The sequence below is a fragment of the Micropterus salmoides genome, unplaced genomic scaffold, assembly GCF_014851395.1.
Source record: "Micropterus salmoides isolate LMB-PRFRI ecotype aquatic unplaced genomic scaffold, ASM1485139v1 Ms_hic_scaffold_12, whole genome shotgun sequence".
Lineage (NCBI taxonomy): Eukaryota > Metazoa > Chordata > Actinopteri > Centrarchiformes > Centrarchidae > Micropterus > Micropterus salmoides.
This window is the reverse complement of record NW_024040263.1, coordinates 29,169,751-29,194,085: the sequence shown is the minus strand read 5'-3', so window position 1 is coordinate 29,194,085 and position 24,335 is coordinate 29,169,751. Positions and strand designations below refer to the sequence as shown.

General features: G+C 41.5%; 3 protein-coding genes across 4 annotated transcripts; 1 reads left to right on the top strand and 2 right to left on the bottom strand.

Moving 5' to 3' along the window:
• The first annotated feature begins 1,356 nt into the window (after nt 1-1,356).
• cunh17orf67 (chromosome unknown C17orf67 homolog) lies at nt 1,357-5,352 on the top strand. 2 transcript variants are annotated; one of them, XM_038712703.1, is made up of 4 exons: nt 1,357-1,541; nt 2,695-2,795; nt 4,049-4,170; nt 5,054-5,352. In XM_038712703.1, exons 1-3 carry the CDS (start codon nt 1,490-1,492, stop codon nt 4,163-4,165), a joined length of 270 nt encoding a protein of 89 aa, XP_038568631.1. In that variant the 5' UTR covers nt 1,357-1,489; the 3' UTR covers nt 4,166-4,170; nt 5,054-5,352. The 2 variants fall into 2 exon arrangements, with proteins under 2 accessions (XP_038568631.1, XP_038568630.1); XM_038712702.1 differs by having other exon boundaries at nt 1,368-1,541; nt 4,049-4,182.
• Nucleotides 5,353-6,580: 1,228 nt separating this feature from the next.
• On the bottom strand, nt 6,581-10,021 carry cbx8b (chromobox homolog 8b). Its single transcript, XM_038714406.1, has 5 exons — nt 9,834-10,021; nt 9,664-9,707; nt 9,365-9,430; nt 9,168-9,234; nt 6,581-8,180 (listed from the first exon to the last, which is right to left on the bottom strand). Exons 1-5 carry the CDS (start codon nt 9,900-9,902, stop codon nt 7,317-7,319), a joined length of 1,110 nt encoding a protein of 369 aa, XP_038570334.1. The 5' UTR covers nt 9,903-10,021; the 3' UTR covers nt 6,581-7,316.
• Nucleotides 10,022-16,380: 6,359 nt separating this feature from the next.
• LOC119899726 (E3 SUMO-protein ligase CBX4-like) lies at nt 16,381-23,408 on the bottom strand. The gene is made up of 5 exons (XM_038714405.1): nt 23,120-23,408; nt 22,874-22,917; nt 22,240-22,305; nt 20,105-20,171; nt 16,381-19,078 (listed from the first exon to the last, which is right to left on the bottom strand). Exons 1-5 carry the CDS (start codon nt 23,186-23,188, stop codon nt 17,594-17,596), a joined length of 1,731 nt encoding a protein of 576 aa, XP_038570333.1. The 5' UTR covers nt 23,189-23,408; the 3' UTR covers nt 16,381-17,593.
• Between the last annotated feature and the right edge of the window lie 927 nt (nt 23,409-24,335).

Below are 24,335 nucleotides of genomic sequence, written 5' to 3'. Positions count from 1 at the left end.
AAAATGGCCCTGTGAATGACATAACATATGACATTATTAGATGTTACTACTAATAGGCTACTGGTGCATCGATGTGTAAGCACCAGTTTGGTAGTTTAGTCCAGTGGTTCCCAACTGGTTGAGCCCTTCCAAAGGGTCACAAGATAAACCTACACAAATCCATTTCATTTTTTGCACTTATCCCAAATGTTTGTTTTTTGTAAAATCTTGTATAATTTGACCTCTTTGAGCCTCGAACAATTATTTAAATTAAAATATCTGAGAAGTTTAGAGGGTTCCTTGGTGGAACTAGGCTACTAACAATTTACAGACATCTGAAACATTTAAGCGAACACGGAAAATCAGATCACCTCAGCTCATCTCACTTTCTCTATCATCTCTGATTCTGAGCTCCTGACGCTCATACTGCCGACCCACAGCACGCATGCGCTCTGCGCAGCATCGTTAGCTAATAGCGTGTTAGATAATCATATTGAGGGATCAGAAGCTTTCCATGCCCCAGGAATTTATGAAACTTTATCATTCAAATGCAGGCGGTACTGTATACACATTCCACAGTCATGCGACAGCAAGAAGCGGAAGCGGAAACAATGACGCACTATGACATCCCTCCAATCCTTATTGAAATAAATAAAACATACATACATATACATACATACATACATGCACATACATACATACAGTGTGTGGTGTTACTTAGATAGGTAAATGATGAAACACAGAAACAAATACAAAAATATAATTTCAAATTAAAATAAATGTGTTGATATTAACATGAGGACGTTGCAACAGCAGTGAAAAATGCATAGGAACTTGTTACGTCATAAACAGGAACCATGACCATGGCCATGGCGGCCAGTGACAAACATTTGCCATTGGGCCACTGACACCTCCATCCCGCTCTCTGTGCAATATATCTAGCCTATATGGCCTGTTGTGTCCAAGAATTCCAGTGCAGCCAGTAAATTGCAGAAATAATACTTAATTTGTGTTGGTTTGTTTATTACTACTACTACTATTCATAATAATCATCATCATCTTTATTTGTATAGCACTTTTCATAGAAGAAATGCAGTTCAACGTGCTTTATAACAAATGCAGCAAGTGCTTCAGAAAATAATATAGCTCTTCAAGTGGAAGTAAACCCAATCCGCTATCTCTAAATGACTTTGCATCGCCATCTAGTGGACAGCCTTCAACTTGCCTCAACAGACCTCATACAGTAGGTGCTTTCAAATGTTCCTCCACGTAATTTGCAATTTTAAACGAGTAAATAAGAGGAGATATAGATTATATTTTAACATAAATAAATGTATCATCACTAATTGTGATTTATGTCCAATATCTCCTCAGTAACATAAGCAGGTATTTGACAATTTGTGATTGACGTGCTGAAAAATGAGGAGGAGGAGGAGAAACCCCCACCCCTTGTGGACACTGGTTGGGACCCCAGAGCAAAGACGGCTCAGGCAGAGAAAAGGTGAAGAAGATGAAGCTGGTGGTGATTTTGCTCTGCCTGGTCCTGCTGACCATCTACACAGGTAGGAAACTCTTACGGATTCACCTGAGGAGAGCAGAATTTACAAAAGTGAGTGTGTCTGTGGATTTAGGATAGTTTTGCATGAATTTAGTGCATATTTCTTTTGTTTCTTGACTATGTTTAGATACATAATCAAGAAATGGAATTTGTGTTTAATCATTATTTCAGTGGCGTCTTACAGCTCTTCTTTGCACTATTATTACATTTTACAGCCCCTGCATTTCTGTGTACAATCGATTTAATTTTGGCATGCATTTTTGCTCTGAGCACAAAAATGACATTGCACAATTGCTCGTTTTTTTCTAAAAATCAGAAATCTGTCTTTCTGAAATATCTGGAGAATGTGTGTCAGTGTTTTGCCACGTTGCTGTGAGGGCCCAGGCAGCAGCAGCAGCAGCAGCAGCAGTGTTGACAGAGCTGGGTTCATTCACAGCACCTCCATCTGGCAGGAGAGGAAGAGAGAGCCTAACCCTGCCTGCTGGGGTCACGTGCTGCATGGGCCCGACTCCCTGGGGAGTGAGGAGGATGAATGGGCACTTTGTTACCTTCCTCCAAATACCCTCCCAATACAGGCCTGGGTTAGAGAGAGGGAGACAGAGAGCCCTCGCTCTGCAGAGGCCTGCATGTGTGTGTGTGTGTGTGTGTGTGTGTGTGTGTGTGTGTGTGTGTGTGTGTGTGTGTGTGTGTGAGCAGCTCCCATGGGGCTTGCGTTTGGGAATAAACAACCTCACATGGACTAACTAAACAGATCAGGTCAGTCACAGCTCACCAGCAGCAGATAGTGGTGAGAGGTTTATTCATGGGTCTGAACACAGCGTTCAGTGAGAGGAATGTTATCCTGATTAGCCAATACCCAGCAAGCAAGCAAACAGTTGTTATGCTGACTCAAATAACAAAATAACTCAGGCAGAGGTTAAAATGAGAGCAAACAGTCTTAGCTCCTGAGTCTCTTGTAGAGGAAGCAAAAGTAGGGAAACTGCTAACATGCACGCCCACATCAAGTCTAAAAGAAAATCACCATCAATATATCAACTTTATTGAATTGAAAATCTTCCTTCCTGGTACCAGAAGAAGAACTGGATGTGTTTATCAGGAGACATGTTAATAAACATTTTGATCTCTTCGCTGTCAAACTATTTCTTTCCCTCCCTCAGATGCCAACCCTATCATCAAAGAGAGTTTCGCTAAGCAGCTGCTCCGCAGCAAGAGGCAGGAGCGGCCAATGAAGCCCGGCCACCCTGATGAGCCGATGAGGGTAGGTTCAATCAGAGCAAAGGGCACAGATTATACAAGGTGGAGATTGACTTGCCTATCAACTATTGATCATACCGAGATCTATATCTTTGTTGGTAACACTTTATTTGAACCTATTAAGCATTTTTAAGCACACAGTAATGTAGCTGTTAGCAATTATAAAGACATTTAAAATGTTTGTTAATGTTTTTGTAAAAAATGTTTTCTCATATGAAGCATCCGTTACTGAAGTGTTAACAGTTGATGAACGCTTGGTAACAATACACACAAACATTCATACAGTGTGTTATAAAGCATTTATTAAGTGTTTACACACATGCAGGTGTTATTTTAATTCATGAAGACACAATTTGCTTTAAGCATTCTTTAAAACTTGGTTAGTAAGTTTTTAAGTGTACGTTGCAGATGACATGCAAAATGAAAATAAATCAACATTAAGCCAACAAACAAGCAATATGACAAAACAAAACTCCAGAAAAACATAATAAAAAAACAAACAAAAAAAAAAAATCAGTGAATATCTAACCAAAAGCTAAATTGTCAGAGATCTTGTGCAGAAAAGTTTGATGATATGTAACCCTTAACATTATTTATAATGTGAAATCAATTTTATGTGTAACATATACCATGTTGTGGAATACGGGGGAATTTCAGCTGAGAACATTTAGTTGTTTTGGGTTTTTTTACATATTGTAGTTTTTACATTAACGCTTAATGGCGTCATCTGGACATTACTTCCTATTTTACAATTGATCCTGGTTGACTTGCTTTAGAAAATATCCACCCTGAACGTCAAATTAATAGAAGAAGCCAGCGTATTTAATTTGTCTTTATGCATTCACATGTAGCCGTTGTTACCGCACTTATGTATTTCCTTTAACAAGTATTGTGACCTGAGGAAAGTCAAACTGCAGCAGAAAGTCATCTCTCTCCACATGCTGTAATGCTTTGAAGGCATCCATTCTTCATTGTACAAATCCAAGCATGTTTCCCCTCTGTTTAGCTCTACTCATCTTTGTAATTTCACTTTGCTATTGTGGCGTCTTACAAAAACGATTCAATGCAGAGGAATAAATAGTTCTGAGTCATTACTGTGGCTCAGTCATTCCTCTCTTCAACAGTCATTTCATTTGTACAAATTTGTTCAGCAAACCAGGTCTTCACCATCAGCTTTCTTGCTTTTTTCTTTCAATTTATTTTCATCTGTCAGTACCTCCACATTATTCATCTTATTACTACCTGCCTCCCTCCCAGGAGCATCTGCTCCACATGCAGGCTCTGGATCAGAGGGCCCAGGAGACCAACCTGGAGCACTGGCTGAACCCCCACTGCTACCCTCGCTGCGACAGGAACTATGGATACCCCGTCTGATGATGGTGATGATAGAGGTCACCACAACTTTCCACTTTCACTTCAAACCCCAAATTCACACTGTGCAACATAATCATCCATTAAATTGAACTTTAATAACTTTTACTGGCAGACTTTCAAATTAATATAATTTATCTGATGATGTTAGCTCTTTTTCTCTTTTGAGAGTTTGTCATTGCTGTTGTGCTGTATCTCTTCCTGTTTTTCGGTGATTATATCATGACTGTTTGGCACAGCAGGAAACCTCAGAAACAGTTTCCGTGTGAGGTTTATATCATGTAATATTTTTAACACTGTCAGTTATCTTGTTTAAATCATTTCGATCTCAAAATGGTTGAAAACCAACAGTATTTTGTTGTTAACAGACGTCCACAGAAGTACAGTTAAGTTAATTCAAAACTTTGGGGTAGTTCTGAATCGAGCCACATCTGCTCAGTTAAGATTTGAATGTCACAAAAAAAAAAAAAAACAACACATGTAGGCCTATTAAAAATATTAAGCCTTCTGTTTATAGTGAAATATATATATATAAAACAAAGTGATTCCTTAGGGGTTGTTTCAAAACTTGAATATTAGGTTTGGGAATATTACACAGCCATGCTTTATTGTACAGTATAAATACATTTAAGACCATGTATAATAACTCTATATTTTCAAATAAGCTCCTGATAAACATTTATAGATTTGGTCTCATCAGGCCATGTTTTATCTTGTCTATCTCCACCAGTTCTGAATGATGCTGAAATGTGTTAGTGTTTAATATGGTAGAATGCAAGATTTACAGATAATGATCCTTTTACATTTATATTTTATATTCCTACTCATTTAGCCAATGCTTTTATCCAAAACGACTGGACTTTAAACTGTTCTTTACTTTGTTCTCCACAGTACAAGGCCAGATGTGACAAAATGGATTTGACAACGGCAAACAATGAAAACTCTTGAAAAGTAAAGAGATGGAAAGACCCCCCCACTACCCATCTCTCTCTCTCTCCTGAAATATGACCATGTGAAGACTGCTGAATAAATGGTCATTCATATAATCCTACTGTATTACAGCTGTGTAGTTTACTGTTACTAGCAATAGTTTCTGCATATTTTCCTAATTGTGTATCATGTATAATCACAGAGTGAAATAAATTAATAGTAAATACACTCAAAAATAAATCCAAATGCATGCTGGGTAACAATGGTTGTGTATTTATTATTATTAGCCTATATAATAGGAGGAGCAGTGGTAAGGCTTAAGGCTGCAGACGTTTCACTCCACTGGTGTAGTCCTTATGGATCCTGGTTTTAACTGGTGACAGAAGGGATTTAAGAATATTTTTCAATTCTTCAAATCTGAATGAGGAGCTAACATTTGGATATAGTGACGTTGTAGTTAAGCCCTTGTCAATTAGCTTTTAGTAGAGACCAGGGTCAGGTGTGTAATCTGAAGGGTTCAAGCACAGCAACCATTTTTTTTTCGGGAATTACATTTTGAAGTTCTACACAAAACAGATCCGTGCATGTAAGGTACGGTAATATAGGCTAGATGGCTCGGCTTTAAAGCGAATCAGACGCACACAGCTGGACCTAATGTGTCAGGGAAAAATAGGGCAGTGTTGCGGTAAGAAGGAGGTCAATCAGGCTGTACACTCAGGAGAAATGGGCTTATTAATTAAAGAAAAAAAATCCCCGTTTAACCTACCTTGAAAAATGTAGTGAAGTAGGCCCTGTATTTTAAAAGCCCATCGAGTCCATCTGCAAACTAGCGTAGTCTGTTGGCAACGTGCCCTGGTATGTGGCTTTACTCATGCTATATAGGCTATTGTCCCCATTGAAAAAACATTATGAATAAATAAAAATGCCGCTTGTTATGAAAATAATTAAATAAAACGAAATAGGGATAACATTTGGGGCCCATGAGAATTAATATCCGTAGGCCTATTTTCTTTCTGTCATTTATTAAAATGACTGAATTCTAAATGGCCTTCACAAAGCAGACTTGCGGTCATACCAGGACGCATTCAAATTAAATATTTACAGTGAGTCTGTGGGCTTGCCTACTTTTGAGCAGAAATGAATGTAGGCCTGCTGCAGCCTGCTGGCTAAATTAGGTTAGCCTATATTTTCGCCCGGGGCTGAGGCCTCCAGCTTCTACTGTAAAAATTAACGCATTTTTTCATTCATGTAATGACCTGTAATGGAGATCACGGCCTTTAAAAACATACATAGCAAACAAAACAGGGAAATAACCCTAACGATTTAGATGGTGGCCTGAAGGCCTAATTCCGTAACAGGTCCTGATGAAATTCATAATTTAATTTATGGTTTAGGCTTAAGTGTTTTCTTCAAAGATGATTTAAATGGGTCAAGGCCGACGGCGCTGTACTAAAAACTGACAATAAAACAGACAGTTGAACAACGAAATGAGAAGAGTCCAAGGGTTTATTGAAAAGCGTCTAAAAAGCAATTTGACACCAACTCTGTAATTATATTAATACATTAAAGCTTCATGAAAAATTTCTATGAAAATGTAAAATATAGCCTATGTTAATGGAAAATGTTATACACATTGGGAAAACTCATCTGTGTAATTTATTTATGTCTCATTAGAAATGTTAGAACATTATGAACTCCGAGACAGACTCTGTTTTTGACCACAACACAAACTGATTTCTTAATACTTTTGGATTCAAAGTGCTTGAGTACATTTTTAAATATTAACCCTATTGAATTGAAAAGGGTATATTCAGTCTAATTGGTTCCAATTAAAGCTAAATATTCCAGCCACAGGCTGAATATTAAATCTAGGCCTGGCCTCACTTCACACAATTTGCTAGCAAGAAAATACATTCTCGTTAGTTACAGTTGCAAAATAGTAATATTCACAGGCTCTGTACAGAAGGTAGCCAGCTGCTGCAAAGGAAACATGAAACTCGTTCATGTTTAACCAGTGCAAGCTGTGAAATGGACTTCATTTAATTTGGTTGACATATTAAACAGATGTCCAACTTAATATATACACGTATGCACATTATGTATTTTGCTTTTATACAGTACATACAAAACTGCTTATTGAACACACTATGTCGTATAAACTTCAGAGTGATTCTGGTGCAAGTCAGAGAAAACAAAGCGTGGCATGAAGAAATCAGTCAAGAAATCATCTTTTGTCTTTGAAGAACCCTTTTGAAGTGTTGCTCTCCTTGATAGTGACGGTCAGGAAGTTGCTGGTCACATCTGTAACCAGGACCTTTTCCACGTTGCCAAGAGAGGGCCTCCACGTCACTTCACCCAAGTCGTCATCGACGACCCTGGTCGGGGACGGCCTATCCAAGAAGTAAGGCCTTTCCATCTGTGGAAGCTCAGCGGGGCGGCTCAGGCTCTGGCTCATTTTGGACTGGTGCTTGAAGTGCGGAGGTGCCAAGTAGCTGGAGCTGTCCTTAGTCCTGTGCATGTCCATGTCTGTTCTGTGTGGATGCAGGCTGCGGTCTGAGTAGAGCTGCTTGTAGGAGGTTCCACCGGAGAGTCCCCTGATGTGTGCGTGGTGATGATGGTGGTGGTGGTGATGGTGGTGTTTATGACCGTGATTCTCTGGATGTCTGTGGGCCATTTTGACCAGCCTCATCTCTTCACCCCCCTGGAACTTAGCCAGTTTGTGGCTGTGGCTCAACTGCTCTTCCACTTTCCTCTTGTGGGGCTCAGAGACCGCAGGGCTGCAGCTGCTGTCCTTGAAGCGGGGCTTAGGCTTCGGGCCTCTTTTTTTGGGTATGTGAATGAGTCCGTCTGGGCTGCTTTGCTGAAGGGAAGGCTGGTGGTGCTCACGGGTGTTCAGTTCAGGCAGTCGGACACGTACACTTTCTCCACGGTTTACAGTACTTGGTGGGAAGATGGTGGGAACAACAGCTCTCAGGCCCTCTCTGGCCCTGGAGGTGACAACCGGCTCTGGGGTTGGGTAGGTGATGTGCATCCCTCGGACTGCCTCACTCCTAAACTCATAGGACTTGGCTTTAACTTTAGCCTGAGCCTATTAAATAGTAAGAAAATGAGAGGGAAATAATTAATAAAAATTATACTAATAAATGACACCATTTCACTCACAGGCCTTTTCATTTGTACTACAGCCATGACAGTGAGGCAGCGTGCACAACACCAGGACCCTGAAAATGAAGCAGCTATATGGAATTCAGACATCTTATTTACACCTGTGCTTTTCCAATTGTGACATGTTAAAATGTCTTGCTGCCCATGCCTGACACCAGCTAACACATTCAAATATCAACCAATTTTAAAAAAGTGCTAAGTGAGTGGAGTCGCAATCATATACTAATAGGCTACTGCATTAACAACTACAACAGCTAACCATGCCTGTCAGGCCACAGTATGTATTAGTCAGTCCACTACCCCATTTTTAACAACAGCCCCGTCAACGAGATTCTGGTATTTAGTTCAAGAGAAACTGTCGGTCATTAAGCAATTTTCATGCTTCGTTGTCCCGAAAAGCTGAAACCTCTCTCTGACTGCATCAGGCTATGATGCTTTACTCAACTGATTTTATTCCCACAGGACAGTAACATTTGGATTTAATGACAGATATAGGCCTAGTTCTAAATAGCCTACGGATTTTACTAAAAGATTAGGGACGTTGAGCAAGTCGCTTCAACGGCAGCTTATAACAACACGACTGGTTGTTCAGATTAAGGTATTTTGTTATGTTAATGTATTCCAAAACTCATTTAGCGGCACAATGTCAGCCGCTGCTCAATAGCTAATACACAAACTGAATACACGCCCATTCACCGACACGCTACTTTGAATTTGAGCCTTGAGAATTTAGAGGAAATATAATGAGGCCGAACTTAATTAGCTTTATTTAAAGTGCTTTAACGGTTAAGAAACCAGAATGCACTTGATACAATGTTGTTACATGAAAACATGTGAATTCAACGTTCATCACACCGTCGCGTTATTGGCCGTACGCGTGCAATTCATTAAAAAGCACCGCTAAATTTACCTTGAGCAGAAACGTCTTGGGTTTTGGTCCTCTCTTTTTTGGCCCGTAGAGCTCCCTTTCTCGCTCCCTGTGAAAAACAGTGACAAGACACCCTTTTTAAGTGTCACGGGAGCAAAGTGCACCGCGGACACCACATATTTATTGGACGTGTTAACATTCACTGGCTCTGCCCGTGAAGGCCAGCCCGGACATCTTACCTCTGCTCAAAAGCGGCAAACAGGCGGGAGTCCAAAATATTCTCCTCGGGTTCCCAAGTGCTGTATCTGTGAATAAAAACATTACGTTAATCATTGAGGAAGCGAGCGCTGACACACGCTATGACTATGACCACAGCGTTAGCCTGCGAGCTAAAATCTCCATCGTGCCGTACACCTCAGTTTTAATCCGGGCTGTCTTCGCTAGCTCTGGCGAGCTAACGACAGCCACAGCCGAGACAGTACAGACACCACAGCCGCGAGTAGAAAAAAATGCAAGACCGCAGTGTAGCAGGACTTACTTGGGAGACCAGCCCTTCCATTTCACAAGGTATTCAATCCGACCCTGCATGCCATCAGAAACAAACAGCAAATACTTCATTAGCTTGCAGGGCAACGGCGGTATTAAGAGGTGTCGGTGCGTAATGTCCAACGCTCTGGGAGAAAAGGGCACGTTACACCTCACGCCTACCTTCCTTATCCTTCGTTTGATGATAGACTCGGCAGCGAACACCCTCTCCCCGACGGCAGACAGCTCCATGTTTACTCCAGTGCTACCTACCGTTAGCTCGGCGGACGCTAACGTTAGCAGAGCAGATATTTTTCTCCAGTCCCAGCAGCCACACTCTGAATTCCCGACAGACCATAATACTCCCGAACAGAATGGACGTCAGCGCAAGTTTTTTTTTTTTTACAGCGTTGCTAAGGAACCGCAGTCGGTGGAACCTCTAGAAGAGCGCCCATTGGTCCAGCCGTTGCTACGTGCTCGGGTTGCTAAGTGAGGGGAGGAGCGTGCGCCTGTATGAATTCTTTCGGGGGGGAGGAGGACTGGGGGGCGGCTTTTCCCCCCTCGCGGCTAGTGAATCATTTCGCGCAAGTTATGTGAGATATTCAAAATGCACGTGGTGTCAAAAGTAGTCTGGGATTATTCATGCGACAGTGTCGTCAAGCAAATACAGATACCAGGAAATAACAACGCTGTTAGTTATTCTACAGCGCGAGAAACATCCCTCATTTTCGTTTATTCTATCCAACAATGTCTCTGTTATCTAACGCCGAGGCGATTAAAGTCATGTTAGTCCATAAAGCACACAAACTGTCATGGACGGTGTGAACTCGTTACCGCCCGTCTTTCCTCTCTGCCTCAAGCCTCAAGCACAGAGGATCACTGCACTGTTTCTGTCAGACAGGACTGTTTCTATTTATGATTTCATATAAACACCCTTTGTACGTTAACTTTGAAGGCGACGTTTTAAGACGTAGGCTATGTGTCGAATTTGTTGCCAATACTCATGGCGCGTTGTAGTTTAAAATATCTCCGCATTTCAATAAAATAAATGTCATCCACCTCACAGAGAGAGGTGGATAAATTGTGGTAGGCTTTAACAACAAAAACAAATCAATAGGCCTATAGTCGCGTGAAATGACAGTGCGTGCGAGTTCTGTCACTGACCATTATGCAATTTAGGCTATAAAAATGGTTAAACGAATGAATGTAGACATTTAGCAACGCTTTCAGTTTATCTGTAGCCATATTATGGCAAGGTTCCGGCCAATGTTAGGCTATCTGTTACCTCCCTCTAAATAGTCACACTGTTGATCTGTTCAATAAAACATATGAAAACAGCTTGCGGATTGCGTGAATTCTAACCACGGGGTAACAGTTTTTTATGTCGCCTATGTGGTTTTTTTTTTTTTTTTTCTGGTGAGATCAGCCTACTCCAAAGTTATCTAGGCATCCATTAGGCCTGTTGTTTTTAGTGCGCCATCCAAGGCAGAAAATAATAAAAGTAAACACCAGAGAAAGGAAAACATTATTTTAGCATCTTAAACTCTAAAACATTGATTAAAATAAATACTAGGCCTAAATAAAATCCCATTTTCCAATCACAGCTTGACTGAAAAAAACAGCAACAAAAAACTCACAATGCCTTGGCTTTATCTCAAGAATCAGATCCCTGTTTCACGTGCCGGTAGACAGCCTATAGCCTATATTTTTAAGCAAAGACACAAAAAAAGATTTAAGGGGCAAAGGCTGCCTTTACAAAAGGCGGAAATAATAAATAAAACAATTAATTGTAATTTATAAGAATAAAGCCTAATAAAAACAATAATTTGAATAGCTAGGCAACAGAACAATCAGTTTTATAAAATAAGAAAGTTACAACTCATTAGAGTTCAATATGAGTATTTGTCAAATAATCATAAAATAAGATTCAATACATATTAGTTTTTGTATGGTGAGTAAAAACTAAATATATAGCCAAGCTCTGCTAAAGCCTTATATTCACCGTTCATTAACTTTTAATTAGGTCTAATTTAAATAAATCAGAAAACATCTGTAAAAGATAGGCCCACAGAAAAAAGGGAAAAATAACCAAGAATTATAATGCGACTTCTGCAGCCCGAAGTGATGACCCGATGACTGCTGAGTGATTTTTGTTAAACTATTAACAGTTGTTTAGTCGTCTGGACTCAGCCTTATTTAAGGACTAATAACCAACGATTATTCTAATAGATGTTTATATTAAAATAGAGTTTTGTTTTAATTCTGCCAGTCTCCCATGCCTGTATTTTCCTGTACAGACCAAAGCGACAGTCAGCCTGGATATAAAGTGGCTTGTTTCGACAGGGCGTGCCCAATGAAAATTTAAATTAGAAAATAACATATCCACTGCACAAAAAAATACCTTTAAGAGACAGTTACAAAGCCAAATCAGTGTACCGTCGATTTAAACATTAGGCTATAGTCTAGGCAAATTAAAAAACTGTCTATTTAAATTAGGCTATATTATTTCCCCCCTCTCTCTGCTGTGTGTGAAGAACAGGCAAAGCTGACTTTCTGAATTAGACACTGTACATCAAAGTCACTTTAAAGCTTCGAAGTCAAACCGCAAATCATTTCAAATCGTCTTTGTTTTTCAAGATAACCAGTTAAATCTGTGCTCTCAGTGAAGACAAAGTCGTCAGACAGATGAAACTACACATGGGATTGAACGGCGCATCAAGACCAGAACAACCGGCACCGACCGACGGAATATTGACTCGGACCGGCGGCTTTACGTAAACAGCTGACGTGTCATACACGTATCCCACGAGCCCACATCTATATATTTCCATTCAATTGAGCGCACAGATCAAGGCAGAAGCTGCATCTAAAGGCCTTGACAATTAACGCAGTGGCATAATTAAGAGTCAGTGATTTATTACACTGGCCACTAACCAACTTTTAATGTGGTTTAGGCCTACTTCATTTGTCGTCAGAATATTTGTCATTTTAAGTTCGTTAGGGGCAAATGATTAATGAATTGCTTCGTCTGCAAGCCGCACAGATATGCCATGGTGAATTTAATTTTCTCAAACGTCTTCATTTAGAGGCCAGTTCTTTGATACCAAGTTTGGTATTAGGCTATAGGCTATTGTTTTTCTTGCACTTCCAACATGCATGCTTCCACCAAATCTGTTCGTTTGCAGGGACGGCGGCCTAAAGAGAAACCATATAGCTACAGAATAAGTGAAGCGGAGCACAGACTGTGTCTCCAGTCATCGCACTCTTTGCTGATTTGTTTCATGCGTGCACAATAGCTGGGACTGTACCAGATTATTTTGCTCAGAGCTGAAGCCATAAATGAAATGTCATAGAAAGTAAATCCATCTGAACCAATTTTATCAAACATTTGATTTTTGGAAGACACATTTTATTAGACTGACTGTGAAAGTGTAACGTTGTGTTAAACCCTATATCGGAATATTTTAAGGAAAACAGATAATCCATATTATTATTATATAATACATCACTGCCTACAGTAAATTCTATTTATTTCTTAGTCAAGGAGGACGTTTGTCTAGGCTAATTATGATTTGGTTTTGGATGTAGTTTAGGTTACTCCTTTCCTTTCCTGCAATGCACAAACACTCAGCACAGAGAGAAAGCGAAGATGGGCGCATTTCAGACTCTGGATGCGATTGGTCTCGGCGCGCCTGCAGTGCAGCAGTGCTGCCACCGTTAAAACACCATTGGTTGGCTTGTATCCGGGCAAGACGCGGGTTCCTACCGCGCGCACGAACGGGGAATCCCTGCCACAGCACACAGGCAGTGATGTGGAAAATGCAGTAATATGGAAAGAGAAAGATAGATAGGGGTCAGGATAGATGTTGCCCCCATTAAGCCAGTTTGATCAGATCTTTGTTGTCTGAGGTGGAATGATTCTGAAACACAGGGCGCGGCGATCATGAACTGAAACAACCAACGCCAAAATGAAAGGGTGTTCCTCTTTTTCTTCTTTGTCTGCAGGCTTCTTTTTGCAACCATTTCTGCCGGACCACACTTTTAATTTATTCACAAATGTAGGTAGCCAATAAACTATATGGAAAACTAATGAAAAGGGGAGGAAGAGTTTAATCTCATGGGTCGTCATACACACAGGTAACCATCAACATACAAGCTTTGTATTTATGTGTTTTATAGGGTTTCTTTCTCTTGCCTTAAGAAAAAAAGATTTCTTTGTAGGACACAAATCTTCGCGTTAACCTCTTCCAAAAGAACCAGACAATATGGTGTCTGGTGTTTAGGCTGGGTGTTTCCGCACGTGAATGAACACGTAGGCCTAATGAACACCAGCGTGCGTAGTCGCGGGCGCTTGCCACGTACAAATCGCCAAATTAACTCCACACTGAAAACACTGGAGAGACTGGATAATCTTGTTACCGTCAAAGCCCACACAAGCCTGTGTCATCTACGTTGTTGCCCGAGAGGTCAGCACTAACGCAACCGCCACTGCTGGAGGCTCTGGGGTTTAGTCACTTGTTGTGTTTGTCACCAAACTGGACCCAGCTGGTGATCCCGGCAGGTTAGTCAGCCAGCTGCAGTGTGTGTGCGGCGGTTGCTGTTTGTCATATCCATCTCCAACATCTCATTCCGAGTTTTTAACGAGGATAACGTGGAAATACTTTGTGTCTTTGTATCGGTTTTTGCAAAGACACAGTAAATAGATGAATTTGATATGAATATTCTGTATCGCTCTGATAGTGGACCTAGCCTATATGCTGTTTTTTTTTTATTTTTTTAACAAAGTGAATTAATTTATACAAAATAAAATAGTTCTAGCCCAAGATGTAAGCAGTGGAGTTCATTTTTTTTTGCATCTTTACCTATTCAGCAGAAGTGTGGCCTATTTTGTGTTCAGCTCCTGACAGACAAAAAGACTGTATTATTTATTATTTATACAATTAAATAAAGAACGTCTGAAGGATTGTGTTTGTTGCAAATGTTGTATTCCAGCTTTGTCTTTATTCTACGGGTGTGCCTTGATGTCGAAATCTGTGATTCAGGTTAAAATCTGCTCTGCGTGCACTTGTATAATGTCTGTGTGGAAATAAACTGTAGGCCTACTGAGGAGGGATCTGTGGAAACATGTCTGGCTCAGAATTATAATAATGCTGTCAAAAGCGTTGTTTCTTCTTCTATCAATGGATGCCCTGCATAATGTCAGTGAATTTGTAAATTAACAGCACATTACATCCGAGTATATCGTTTAAAAGTTTGTCAGAGTGCACATACAGGCCTAACGCAGCCATGCATGCACAAATTCAGCTTGAGCTGACAGATAAGAGGAAGAGGAAAAGAGGGTGGCTCATGGTTTTACACCATTTTATACACTTCTTGTTCTATTTATCGGAGAACGTGGCCAACAGGATGGCAGTTCGTTTGCCAACACGGGCCTACAAGCAAACAAGCCATGCGAGTTTTAGAGGAAATACTGTCGTTTCAGATCCTGCGGGGAATTTCCTGCTGTGGCTTCTTTTGCTAAAAACATTGTTGCAATTATTTGTCGGCCGCAGCAGCTGCGAGGCGTTTCAGCCACAGACGCGCTAGAAAAGAAAGTGGATAGAATGGAGAGAGAGCACAGCCATTTTCTCTGCCGCTGCTCACATTAACGCGCACAGAAAGCAGCTTTTATTGGCGGGCGGCAGCCGAGGAAATGGTCGGGAGCTACCGTCTCTATCATGTCGGTCGTCTCAAGACAAGTCATGCGTTTACAGCGTCGGGAAAGGCGGATATCAATCACTCGCCCATATAGAGACAACAGGCAGGGGTTATACGCTCAAGTGACAGCAGACAGGAGCATTTTCTCGGGAGGTTTATGAAGCAGGAGAGGACGGAGCTCCTCTGCACATCTTTCCTTTTAAGCGCCCCCATCCAGAGGAACCGCGGCTGGCTGCATCATAGATGAATGGGAGAAATAAGAGACCGGGGAAATAAAAGCCTGCGTAATGTAATTTTAGCTGAACCTGTAGGTCAAACACAGAAATCAGTCGCGCCCCCCACCCCCGCTGTGTCTCTCTCAGCATGTCAGGAGGATTTACTCAAGAAACATCTGACACGAACAGCTGTTCCGGTCAAAATTATGAGCTTTAAAAGACTAATGTCCTAAGTTCAAAGACGCATGAAAGTTTTGGTTCAAGCACAAAGCAAACCCCGGCTCACAGTGGATAGAATAGATAGATAGATAGATAGACAGCATGCAAATGAACAATCATGAAATCACAAATCATCTGGCGATCTTTAAAGCATGTCTTGGACATAGCCTATTGATACCATACACTTCAAATACCACAGACCTGTAATGTTCATTTTAACACATGTGGCAGTAAACTAGGCCTGACCTGTAGCTACAGCACGCATGCAAGGCAAATAGCTGGTCCGGGCAGCTCCATCTGAAAATAAACTCAAAGGCTCTGTAATAATCCTCACGGCCCGCAGTTTACGAACACGCACACGCACATAGCCAGGAACAGAGCCATGTACACATTTAGAAACGTCTGAGGTATAAGGTTAACCATTTAAGAGCATTATAGCTGCTGGCTATTTCTGCTTAAAATCTTTGATTTTCCGTAGGAAGTCAGGGTCACATGCGATGTGGGATACCAGCCATGGGGCGTCTGGTAGGCCTATAGGATTTTGCAGGCTAGTATACACACATAAGTATAAAAAGAAAGGTATTGCACACAAGTCCATACACCACTTGCAAACAATTTTTATTATTGCAAAATGTACCATTGGAAGCCTTCATTTTTTGCACACAAAACATCAAAAGTGCATCTGTCGTTCTCACAGAGCAGTTCAATGCACTTCACATCACAGAGTGCTGGAAGGGATTTTTAAAATAGGGGTTAGATATGACACAAGGTAACAGATCTGATTATGACAAGAATGTGTGCTTTTACATACTTTTAATGAACACTTTGCTGCAAAAGTTCCTCAAAATATGACACCAAGAGAAGCAAATTCAAACCCATACATAACAGCCTATGTCAGGGTGTCAGAGAAAGGAAACATGAAAAACTGAATCATAGAGCACCCAGCTGGTGGTACTAATCTGTTGGAATACACGGCTCAACTGGCAGTGTTAAACACAGATTTGTGACTGATATAATTCAAATGACAAAAGCCACTTAGTCAATGAACTGCTGCAAAACATCAACTGAATAGAGTCACAGGGTTGTATATCCGCTGTCTTAATGGAAGTGACTTGTGCTCAGTATCAGGTCTCTGGATACCCAACTACAAAACAGTTTAACTTTCAACAGAAACCATATATCAAACATTAACCATTAATAATCTTTCATTATAGAACCATCCCAGTTTCCCCATCAACAATGCAAATCACATTTATTGACAGAAAGGCGATTAATTTTTCTTACTATCTGCTTGTTTAAGCATACCTAATGGCATAATCTGTCCAAGCAGCATGCATCCTTGTTTAAATTTGTCCATCTGTTCGCACGCACACACACACAGTGTAATTTACCATGTTTCAATATAATATTTCTTCCTTACAAAATTCTCCATGTAGCCTACATTTGTGAAACATCATCTGAGATGCAGACAGTCGAGTGTATAATCAAATTCCATCCATAGAAAAGAGGAGAGTATTTACAAGAATTAAGTGCATCTTCAATTAAAGTTCTGACATTTCTTTGACAAAATGTGGCTTTTTAAAAGTTTGAAATAGCTGAAATTCGATTTTGCATGTGATAAAATCTCCAAAAATAACAACAGGTAGAGCTTATAAGAAGAAATATGCAAATAACGCAATAAAGGATCTTTCGTTTAATCAGAACTATGCAAATCAAAACAACATCAAGGGTCGATTTGTACATTCAAGAATCTGAAAATACAAATATATAAAATGTACATTTATACAGGTACACAGTTGGTACACAGTTCAGTTACGCAGTTATGTATTCCTTAAAGGTGACCGTGAGGCAGTTTGTAGTAATGTCTGTGATCACTATATTCCCAAGGAAAGGCTGGCTGGGGGGGAATGTCTCCCCGTTTCCCTTTTCCTGGTTAGAAACAGACAATGAGTCGACTTTCTCCTCCTCTGTAGTTTTTTGTGTTTCAATCTGGGACTGAGTTTCCGTCTGTACGTCTGTTTGTGTTTCGGCTTGTGTGTCTGCGTCATCCTGTGTGTGTGTTTCAGCTTGTGTTACAGTTTCAGCTTGTGCGTGTGCTTCAGCCTGGGTAGCTTTAGGCCTGAACTTGACAATGCTCAAGTCAATAGGTTCCTCTTGGTCTGCATAGCCACAGTCCTGCAGTCCAGTGAGACTGTGGTGTCCGTTTTGGTCGATGCTGATGTTTTGGGTGGGTGAAGGTGCTGTGTTAGGAGTGCTGAAACTCCTGGAGCTCAAAAACCTCTTACTACTCCCATGCTCCTCACTGTCTGTGTCAGAGAAGTGGCGCTTTAGTCCTTGAAATCCACCTTGGCTTCCTCTTTTGTCCAGTGGGGAAGGAACTCCCCTATCCAAAGGCAGGGGGAGCAGATTAGGCTTGGTTGTCAATTGCAAAGGCTGATCCGCTGGAAGCTGCCCCTGAACCCTGACCTCGACATGTTTATCCTGTTCCGTCACAGTTGGCTTCATTTTAGGGGACTGTTCCTTTTCTTTGGGGCAATCTCTGTTAAATCCAGAATTGGGAACAGCCAGTTTGTCTTTGGGGTTTTTTGCAAATCCGTTCATGAGGCCGAGCTTCTTGACGAGTTTCATCTTCTCGAGGTGGTTCTCTGTGCTGTGGTCTATTCCTTGCGGCTTCTCAGCAGTTTCAGAGTCACCATTTTTAATCTTAGCCGCTTGCATTCCATTTTCCATGTACTTGCTCATGACAATAACAATCCGGCCGTTCTTGTTTTTGTTCTTCACAATCTTTAGCTTGCTGTTGCTGCCACCATTAGACTGCGGTAAAGCATCCTCTTTAGGGTTTACCTTCTCTGGCTCTTTGTGGCCATTGAGGTCTGCTGGAAGCTTCTTTAGCTCCATGGTGATATCCTTGACTTTGGTCAGGCAGCCCGAGTCCTTGTCCCGGACCCATTTTTGCTGCAGCACAGGGGGAAGGTTGTACCCTTTGTTAGCCAGCTCCGGAGCATTTAACTCTCTGGGTCTGGCAAATATGGGCTCGTGCCCCTTGAGGTCCGGCTGGTAGTGGTGGTGCTTCTTGCTGTTGAGCTGATAGTAGAACTTCTTGCCGTTGGCCTGCTGCTCACCCTCACGCTCCATGCACAGCGGCTGGTAAGGGTGGTGCTTCTTGCTGTTCAGCTGGTACTGCTGGCTCTGGGGACGGAGCATCTGGATGGGGCTGGTCTTCTGACAGCTGTCCTCATCCAGGGACGCCTCATGAAGGTCAGCCAGAATACTGGATCTCCGGGCGAAAGAAGGAACCTGTGAGACCAGACCAGTTTGTGTTATTAAAAAAAGGCTCAATAACATATAGCTCCGTCCGTATTACATGAAGAATTAGGGAATGTCTGGTGCTTTTGCCGTAAGTGTTTAAGGGCTTCCCTCTCTGTAGGGCATTTGATTAATAGTTCAACTGTCTACAGTACCTATAAATGTGTCTTGGGGCCCATGAGTTGCACCAAAGAAACTGTGCTTGGAATGTGTGAAGGGGCTCTTCTGAGGCCCCAACGAGCACACTGTTTATTTCAGGGGCCTTCATCCATGTTCACATAGCCCTCCTACAGCTCCTGTACAGCCCTTTCAGCCACCGGCTTGGCCATCAGAGTGACATTTCAAAGTGTCTCCTGTGGCTGTGACCTCAGCTCAGAGGAATGTCACTGGCTGCTTTGTGTCCCGTCATTGACTTTATCCCATGTGTTACCACCAACACCCTCCTGAGAGGAACAAAAACACTCCTCTGAGGGGTTCCCCTGCCCTTTTGGACCGGTGATTGATGCGCTAAATGTACGATTCACAGTCATTTAGCTACAACTGTTAGGTCAGGGAACTGGTCCCCATAAAACTGAATGGAGATAATATCTCCTCACATATTTATTGTTTTGTAATAAATATTTAAATTTTCAATGGGCAAGTGCTCCAAACATAGAGATTAGTTGCAAGTCTTCTGTTGAAGTCTGAGAATTGCTTAAATATTGCTTTTGCGCTGCATTATGGAAATGTAGGATACTGCATTTCCAGAGCCTGAACCAGTCTAGAGACTCAAAGTAAGGATATCTCTGCCTTTTGCTGATTTAGTTTTGACTATTATTTTTTGATGCAATATTAAATCCCTGGAGTGTCCCTTTAAATCTGCATCTCATATTAGAAATTCAACATTTTTATATACTGCTTCCTGGGATTTCCAGGGATTTGAGAGGGATTGCACATGAAAAGGCCTCATGGCTGTGATTCATCATTTACATTACTGATAATATGAAGAGAAATATTAAATATAATTTTTTTCCTCACCTGAACCAGCAGGTGCTTGGGCTTGGGTCCTCTCTTGCGATATCCCATCAGCTGCTCTTGACGTTCCCTGTGGGAGAAGAAAACAGCAGCCAATCAGTGAAACAATCTCACAGAGATGAGTCGCTGTTGCATGGCAACACAACGTGTGTCTTCCTAAGGCTCAATGAGACAACAGTGAATCAGTTAAAGGTTGGAGTTACACTTCCTGATGCAAAGTGAAATTCATTTAAAACGGGTTCAAAGCGCATGCATTTTAGTTTCATTATTATGTACAGTATTATACACCTTTTGACAGTATCCCAACCTTTCTTTTTGTTAATTCCTCACTGCACTTAACAGCGACTAAAAGCTAAACAGTCATTATCCCATACAATGTGTGTCTCCACAGTAGAAGATAAAGGCCAGTGCTTCTCTGACTTTCCTTAGCTTTCCTCAGTCTCCATGCAAGTCTCTCCAAGGCAGTAACTCAATACCGCAGACAGAAGTGATGTCAGTCCCCTCCCCCACCCTCCTCCCTCACATCTAATTACAATGACGACTCAGTGTATTTTCATAGCCTGGCATTCAGACGATTTGGCTCCCCGGAGAGACACGCAATTAGTTTCAATAAAATCTCTCCTCTTTAGAGGGAGAGAGGTAATTGCAAAAGCAGACACAGAGTGATGTCGATGTTTTGCTTTTATGTGTGACCTGCACCTGAAAGGTTGTTGTAAGCAAAACCTGAGGGAGACTAGGAGAAAAGCCAGTGACAGTTTAACACGCTATGCATTTAAGATATTCAATCACTCTGTCATTCGCGTGGAGCTATCTGGTCAGTCACTCAACAGACTATTTAGCAATTAGCCAAGCAGCTAATTGCTCTATTTTACTAATAGAGAACATGAGGAAGTTACTCTGGTTAAATTTTGAGATGTGCATGCACCTATGATTTGTAACATTTACTCAGCTACTATTTGGTTCCATGCTCACAATAATCTTCATTTGCTCTTGCCTTTCCACATTTAAAGCAGATTTAGAAAAGATGTGAACCATAATTTAAAGTCCTCCTCCAGTCAAAAAATTGGTTTTGCATATTGTTACTTCACTTAGATGTTTGACCTTCACATTGCAGAATGATGTATCTGCAGAGTTTGACACTCTGTTTTCATTCACTGTTTTCATTCACCTCCTGGAGGGGGAAAGTTTCTCTGTGCTCACTCAAGTCTGACACACGTGGACATACAAGCACAATTTTGTGATATTACAAATGGTTTAAAAGCCAGTTTACACAAGTGTGCTGTGGAAACCTGAAACGTCCAGCAAACATTCACTGACAACTGACTTTTCACTTAAGTAAGAGACAGCGTGTCTTGTACTTTCACTTTTAAAATGAACAACATTTGCATATTCATTTTGGATTTTTCAAGCAGGGAGAAGAAGTAGAAGTTATTTTATTTATTTTCAATAAGGTAATTAAACCTTTTTTGTGGAAAAAAATGTATTGTATCAGACACACATTATTATTCATAGTATATTTTATGTGTTAAACATTTCTGCAAGGGGTCTAAAGTTTGTATCTACTTAAATAAAGGTGCACATGAGTAAAGTCTGAAAAAATAACCAATTTACCAAATTAGAAATGATCCAAACAGAACTTTAGTTTTAGTAAGTTTAGCATTTTTGCATAATCAACAATAACTGGTTTATTGGGTTATACAATTGGCTGCCATTTCCATTGGAAGATGACACAGGTGCATCTGGTGACCGAGTGGTGGGACAGCAAGTAGCACTTTAGCATGATAACCTGATGCTGACTATCAGGTGACAAAAAGTAGGTGCAACAAAGTGTCACAGTTTACTTTGGAAACCTTGGCCTGAGTTTAACCCTAACCTGATCTCTGATGTCACCAGTGTTAAGCCTATTCCAAACCCCAAGGCCCTGCACATTTAATCTACACATTGTATGGATAGTTTCTTATCAACATGGTATTATCCAGATGGTGTGACCAGGCAGCATAGTTCCTGACTACAAACACACAGAGAGCTCCTACTTTAAACATGCCGCTGAGTGACAGGCAATTCGAAATGTAGGAATCTGCAGTTTTGTGTTATTGTGTGATTTATACTGTGGACAGCTTATCCAACTCTGAACTTACCTGGCTTGGAAAGCATCAAGAAGTCTTGGGTCCAGGATGTTTTCCTCTGGTTCCCAGGTGTTATATCTATTCAGAGAGGAGACAGTGAGCAGTGAGGACACACTGGCCTGTCAAACAGTGGCGGACTTTAACAGACACTGGCTGAGGACAGAAGGTCATTTCTACCCCCAAAAAGCCTCAAAAGGCCCTAACCCAGTCCTTGACTTATTAATCCCCCCATAGCTCATACTTGTAGGCATGTACATGTGTAAACAACATGCTGAGACACTTGCACTCCCTGTGGATGCACGTGTAATAAATCATGAGTAACTTTTACGCGCGGCAGTGGGGGAGATGGAGGGGATACACTGGCCCAGCCTCCACTCAACTGTAGATATATAGGCATTTCTTAAACATAGGGTTCAAATATAGCCATGTCTTCCTTTAATTGGCACACTGGGGACTACATATATTGTAAAACCACATCCATCATCGAGGCCAACGCGTCGAGCGTCCAAAGCAAGAACGCGCAACCGCCCATTTGCGCGCCCACGCTCGCACGGATGTCACACACACACACACACACACACACTTCTGTTTTGAATTTTGTGTTATCATTATGAGTATCAGTGTTAGGCTTTAAAAGGGGACTTACTTTGGAGACCATCCGCGCCACTTGACCAGATACTCAAACCTCCCCTGTGAATGGAGAGAAACGGGATAATCAGCGTTACATTACTTTACGCAGCAAAATGCACTCTGCATTGCACCGTCATCTTACAAACGATTCAATAAATAAAAAACATGTAGTCCGTAATAAGGTGAAGGAAAACCAAAGAAAATTATCCTCCTTTCCATGTGAATGTGTGTAAAAATGCCCTTCAGTGCTCTTGATACAAACCTTCCTGCTGCGCTTCTTCTCGATGCTCTCCACCGCAAAGACGTGCTCTCCCGCGGCGGGTAGCTCCATTTTCCGATACAAGAAAAGCGGTTCTTCTGTTTTTTCCCCCTCTGCTTTTGGGATCCGACACCTTATCCTCTCTTTCGGGACGTTTTTTTTCTTGCTGCTGCGCTGATGTGAAACACAAGAGCCCCCCTCCTCCTCGTATTATCACTTCGTCTCTTCCCTCGCTTTCCCCCCTCGGAGAGACCCGTTCTGCAGGCGAGTTGAAGCTGCAGCCAGAAAACACTTCATGCAAATAGCCGTTAGAGTGACGTCAGAGGAGGGGCGGTAATAGGGGCGGGGGTTGTTTCCGTGTTGCTTTAAAGTGCTGTCGGGAAAAGTGTAATCACGACTTCGGTGGCGTACGAACAATACATAACAAAGCTACAGATAGTTGAGGTGTAGGAAAAGTCTGATTTTTCTATGAACGATCCACTAGGGTGTGATATTTTGTGAGGGGTACGGAAACCATAGCAACAACGGGTTTAGCCCACATGAGTTAATTATATTATTTCAGCCCATTCTTTGTTGAATAATAAATTAGCCTTTCGTGTTTCTATGTAGGCCTACTTTAACGCCTTATTTAACCTTTAGCCAGTATCTGCTTAAAACAGACATTTGTGCGGACACATAGCTTATTAAGGCATCAATCGCACACACTTGATAGGCTATTGTAGCACAAAACTATAAGAAAATACAATTGTTACAGGCAGTATTACCTCTAACAGACAGTGTGTTCAGACCTGTGCCATGGGAGGACGTGAAGTTATTTGCTCTGACTGAGGTGTGTCAATGTGTGAAGTCAGCTGCTGTTGTGTTTGGTTATAAAGAACATCTACATCAACTTCCGCGGCACATGAATGCGCACACAGACAATGGTATACGTCACATTTTCTAATTTTCTAATGTCCACCCAAATGCAAGTACATTGGTTGTGCGACAACTGCATGTGTTCCTGCGGTTGTCCAACGTACGGGCTGAGATGAGACACTGAACTCAACATGTCTCCGTCCTGTGTCGCTGCATGTGAAGAGAGATCTAACTGCAAGAGGGTGCTATGAAAGAAGAAAGCGTGTTATCCTAAACCGTGATGGTCTGAATGTGTTGCTCACCAACTTAAATGTTTCAGCCTGGCAAGGCCTTCTGCTTAATGTTGCATTAAGCACATCACTGG

Coding starts and splice junctions, on each gene's coding strand:
- LOC119899726 (XM_038714405.1), bottom strand. CDS start 23,188: ATGGAGCTACCCGCCGCGGGAGAGCACGTCTTTGCGGTGGAGAGCATC. Junction 22,918..23,119: donor AGAAGAAGCGCAGCAGGAAG/GTTTGTATCAAG, acceptor CTCCATTCACAG/GGGAGGTTTGAGTATCTGGT. Junction 19,079..20,104: donor CCAAGCACCTGCTGGTTCAG/GTGAGGAAAAAA, acceptor CTGGTCTCACAG/GTTCCTTCTTTCGCCCGGAG.
- cbx8b (XM_038714406.1), bottom strand. CDS start 9,902: ATGGAGCTGTCTGCCGTCGGGGAGAGGGTGTTCGCTGCCGAGTCTATC. Junction 9,708..9,833: donor TCAAACGAAGGATAAGGAAG/GTAGGCGTGAGG, acceptor GATGGCATGCAG/GGTCGGATTGAATACCTTGT. Junction 8,181..9,167: donor CCAAGACGTTTCTGCTCAAG/GTAAATTTAGCG, acceptor ACTATTTAATAG/GCTCAGGCTAAAGTTAAAGC.
- cunh17orf67 (XM_038712703.1), top strand. CDS start 1,490: ATGAAGCTGGTGGTGATTTTGCTCTGCCTGGTCCTGCTGACCATCTAC. Junction 1,542..2,694: donor CCTGCTGACCATCTACACAG/GTAGGAAACTCT, acceptor TCCCTCCCTCAG/ATGCCAACCCTATCATCAAA. Junction 2,796..4,048: donor ACCCTGATGAGCCGATGAGG/GTAGGTTCAATC, acceptor CCTCCCTCCCAG/GAGCATCTGCTCCACATGCA.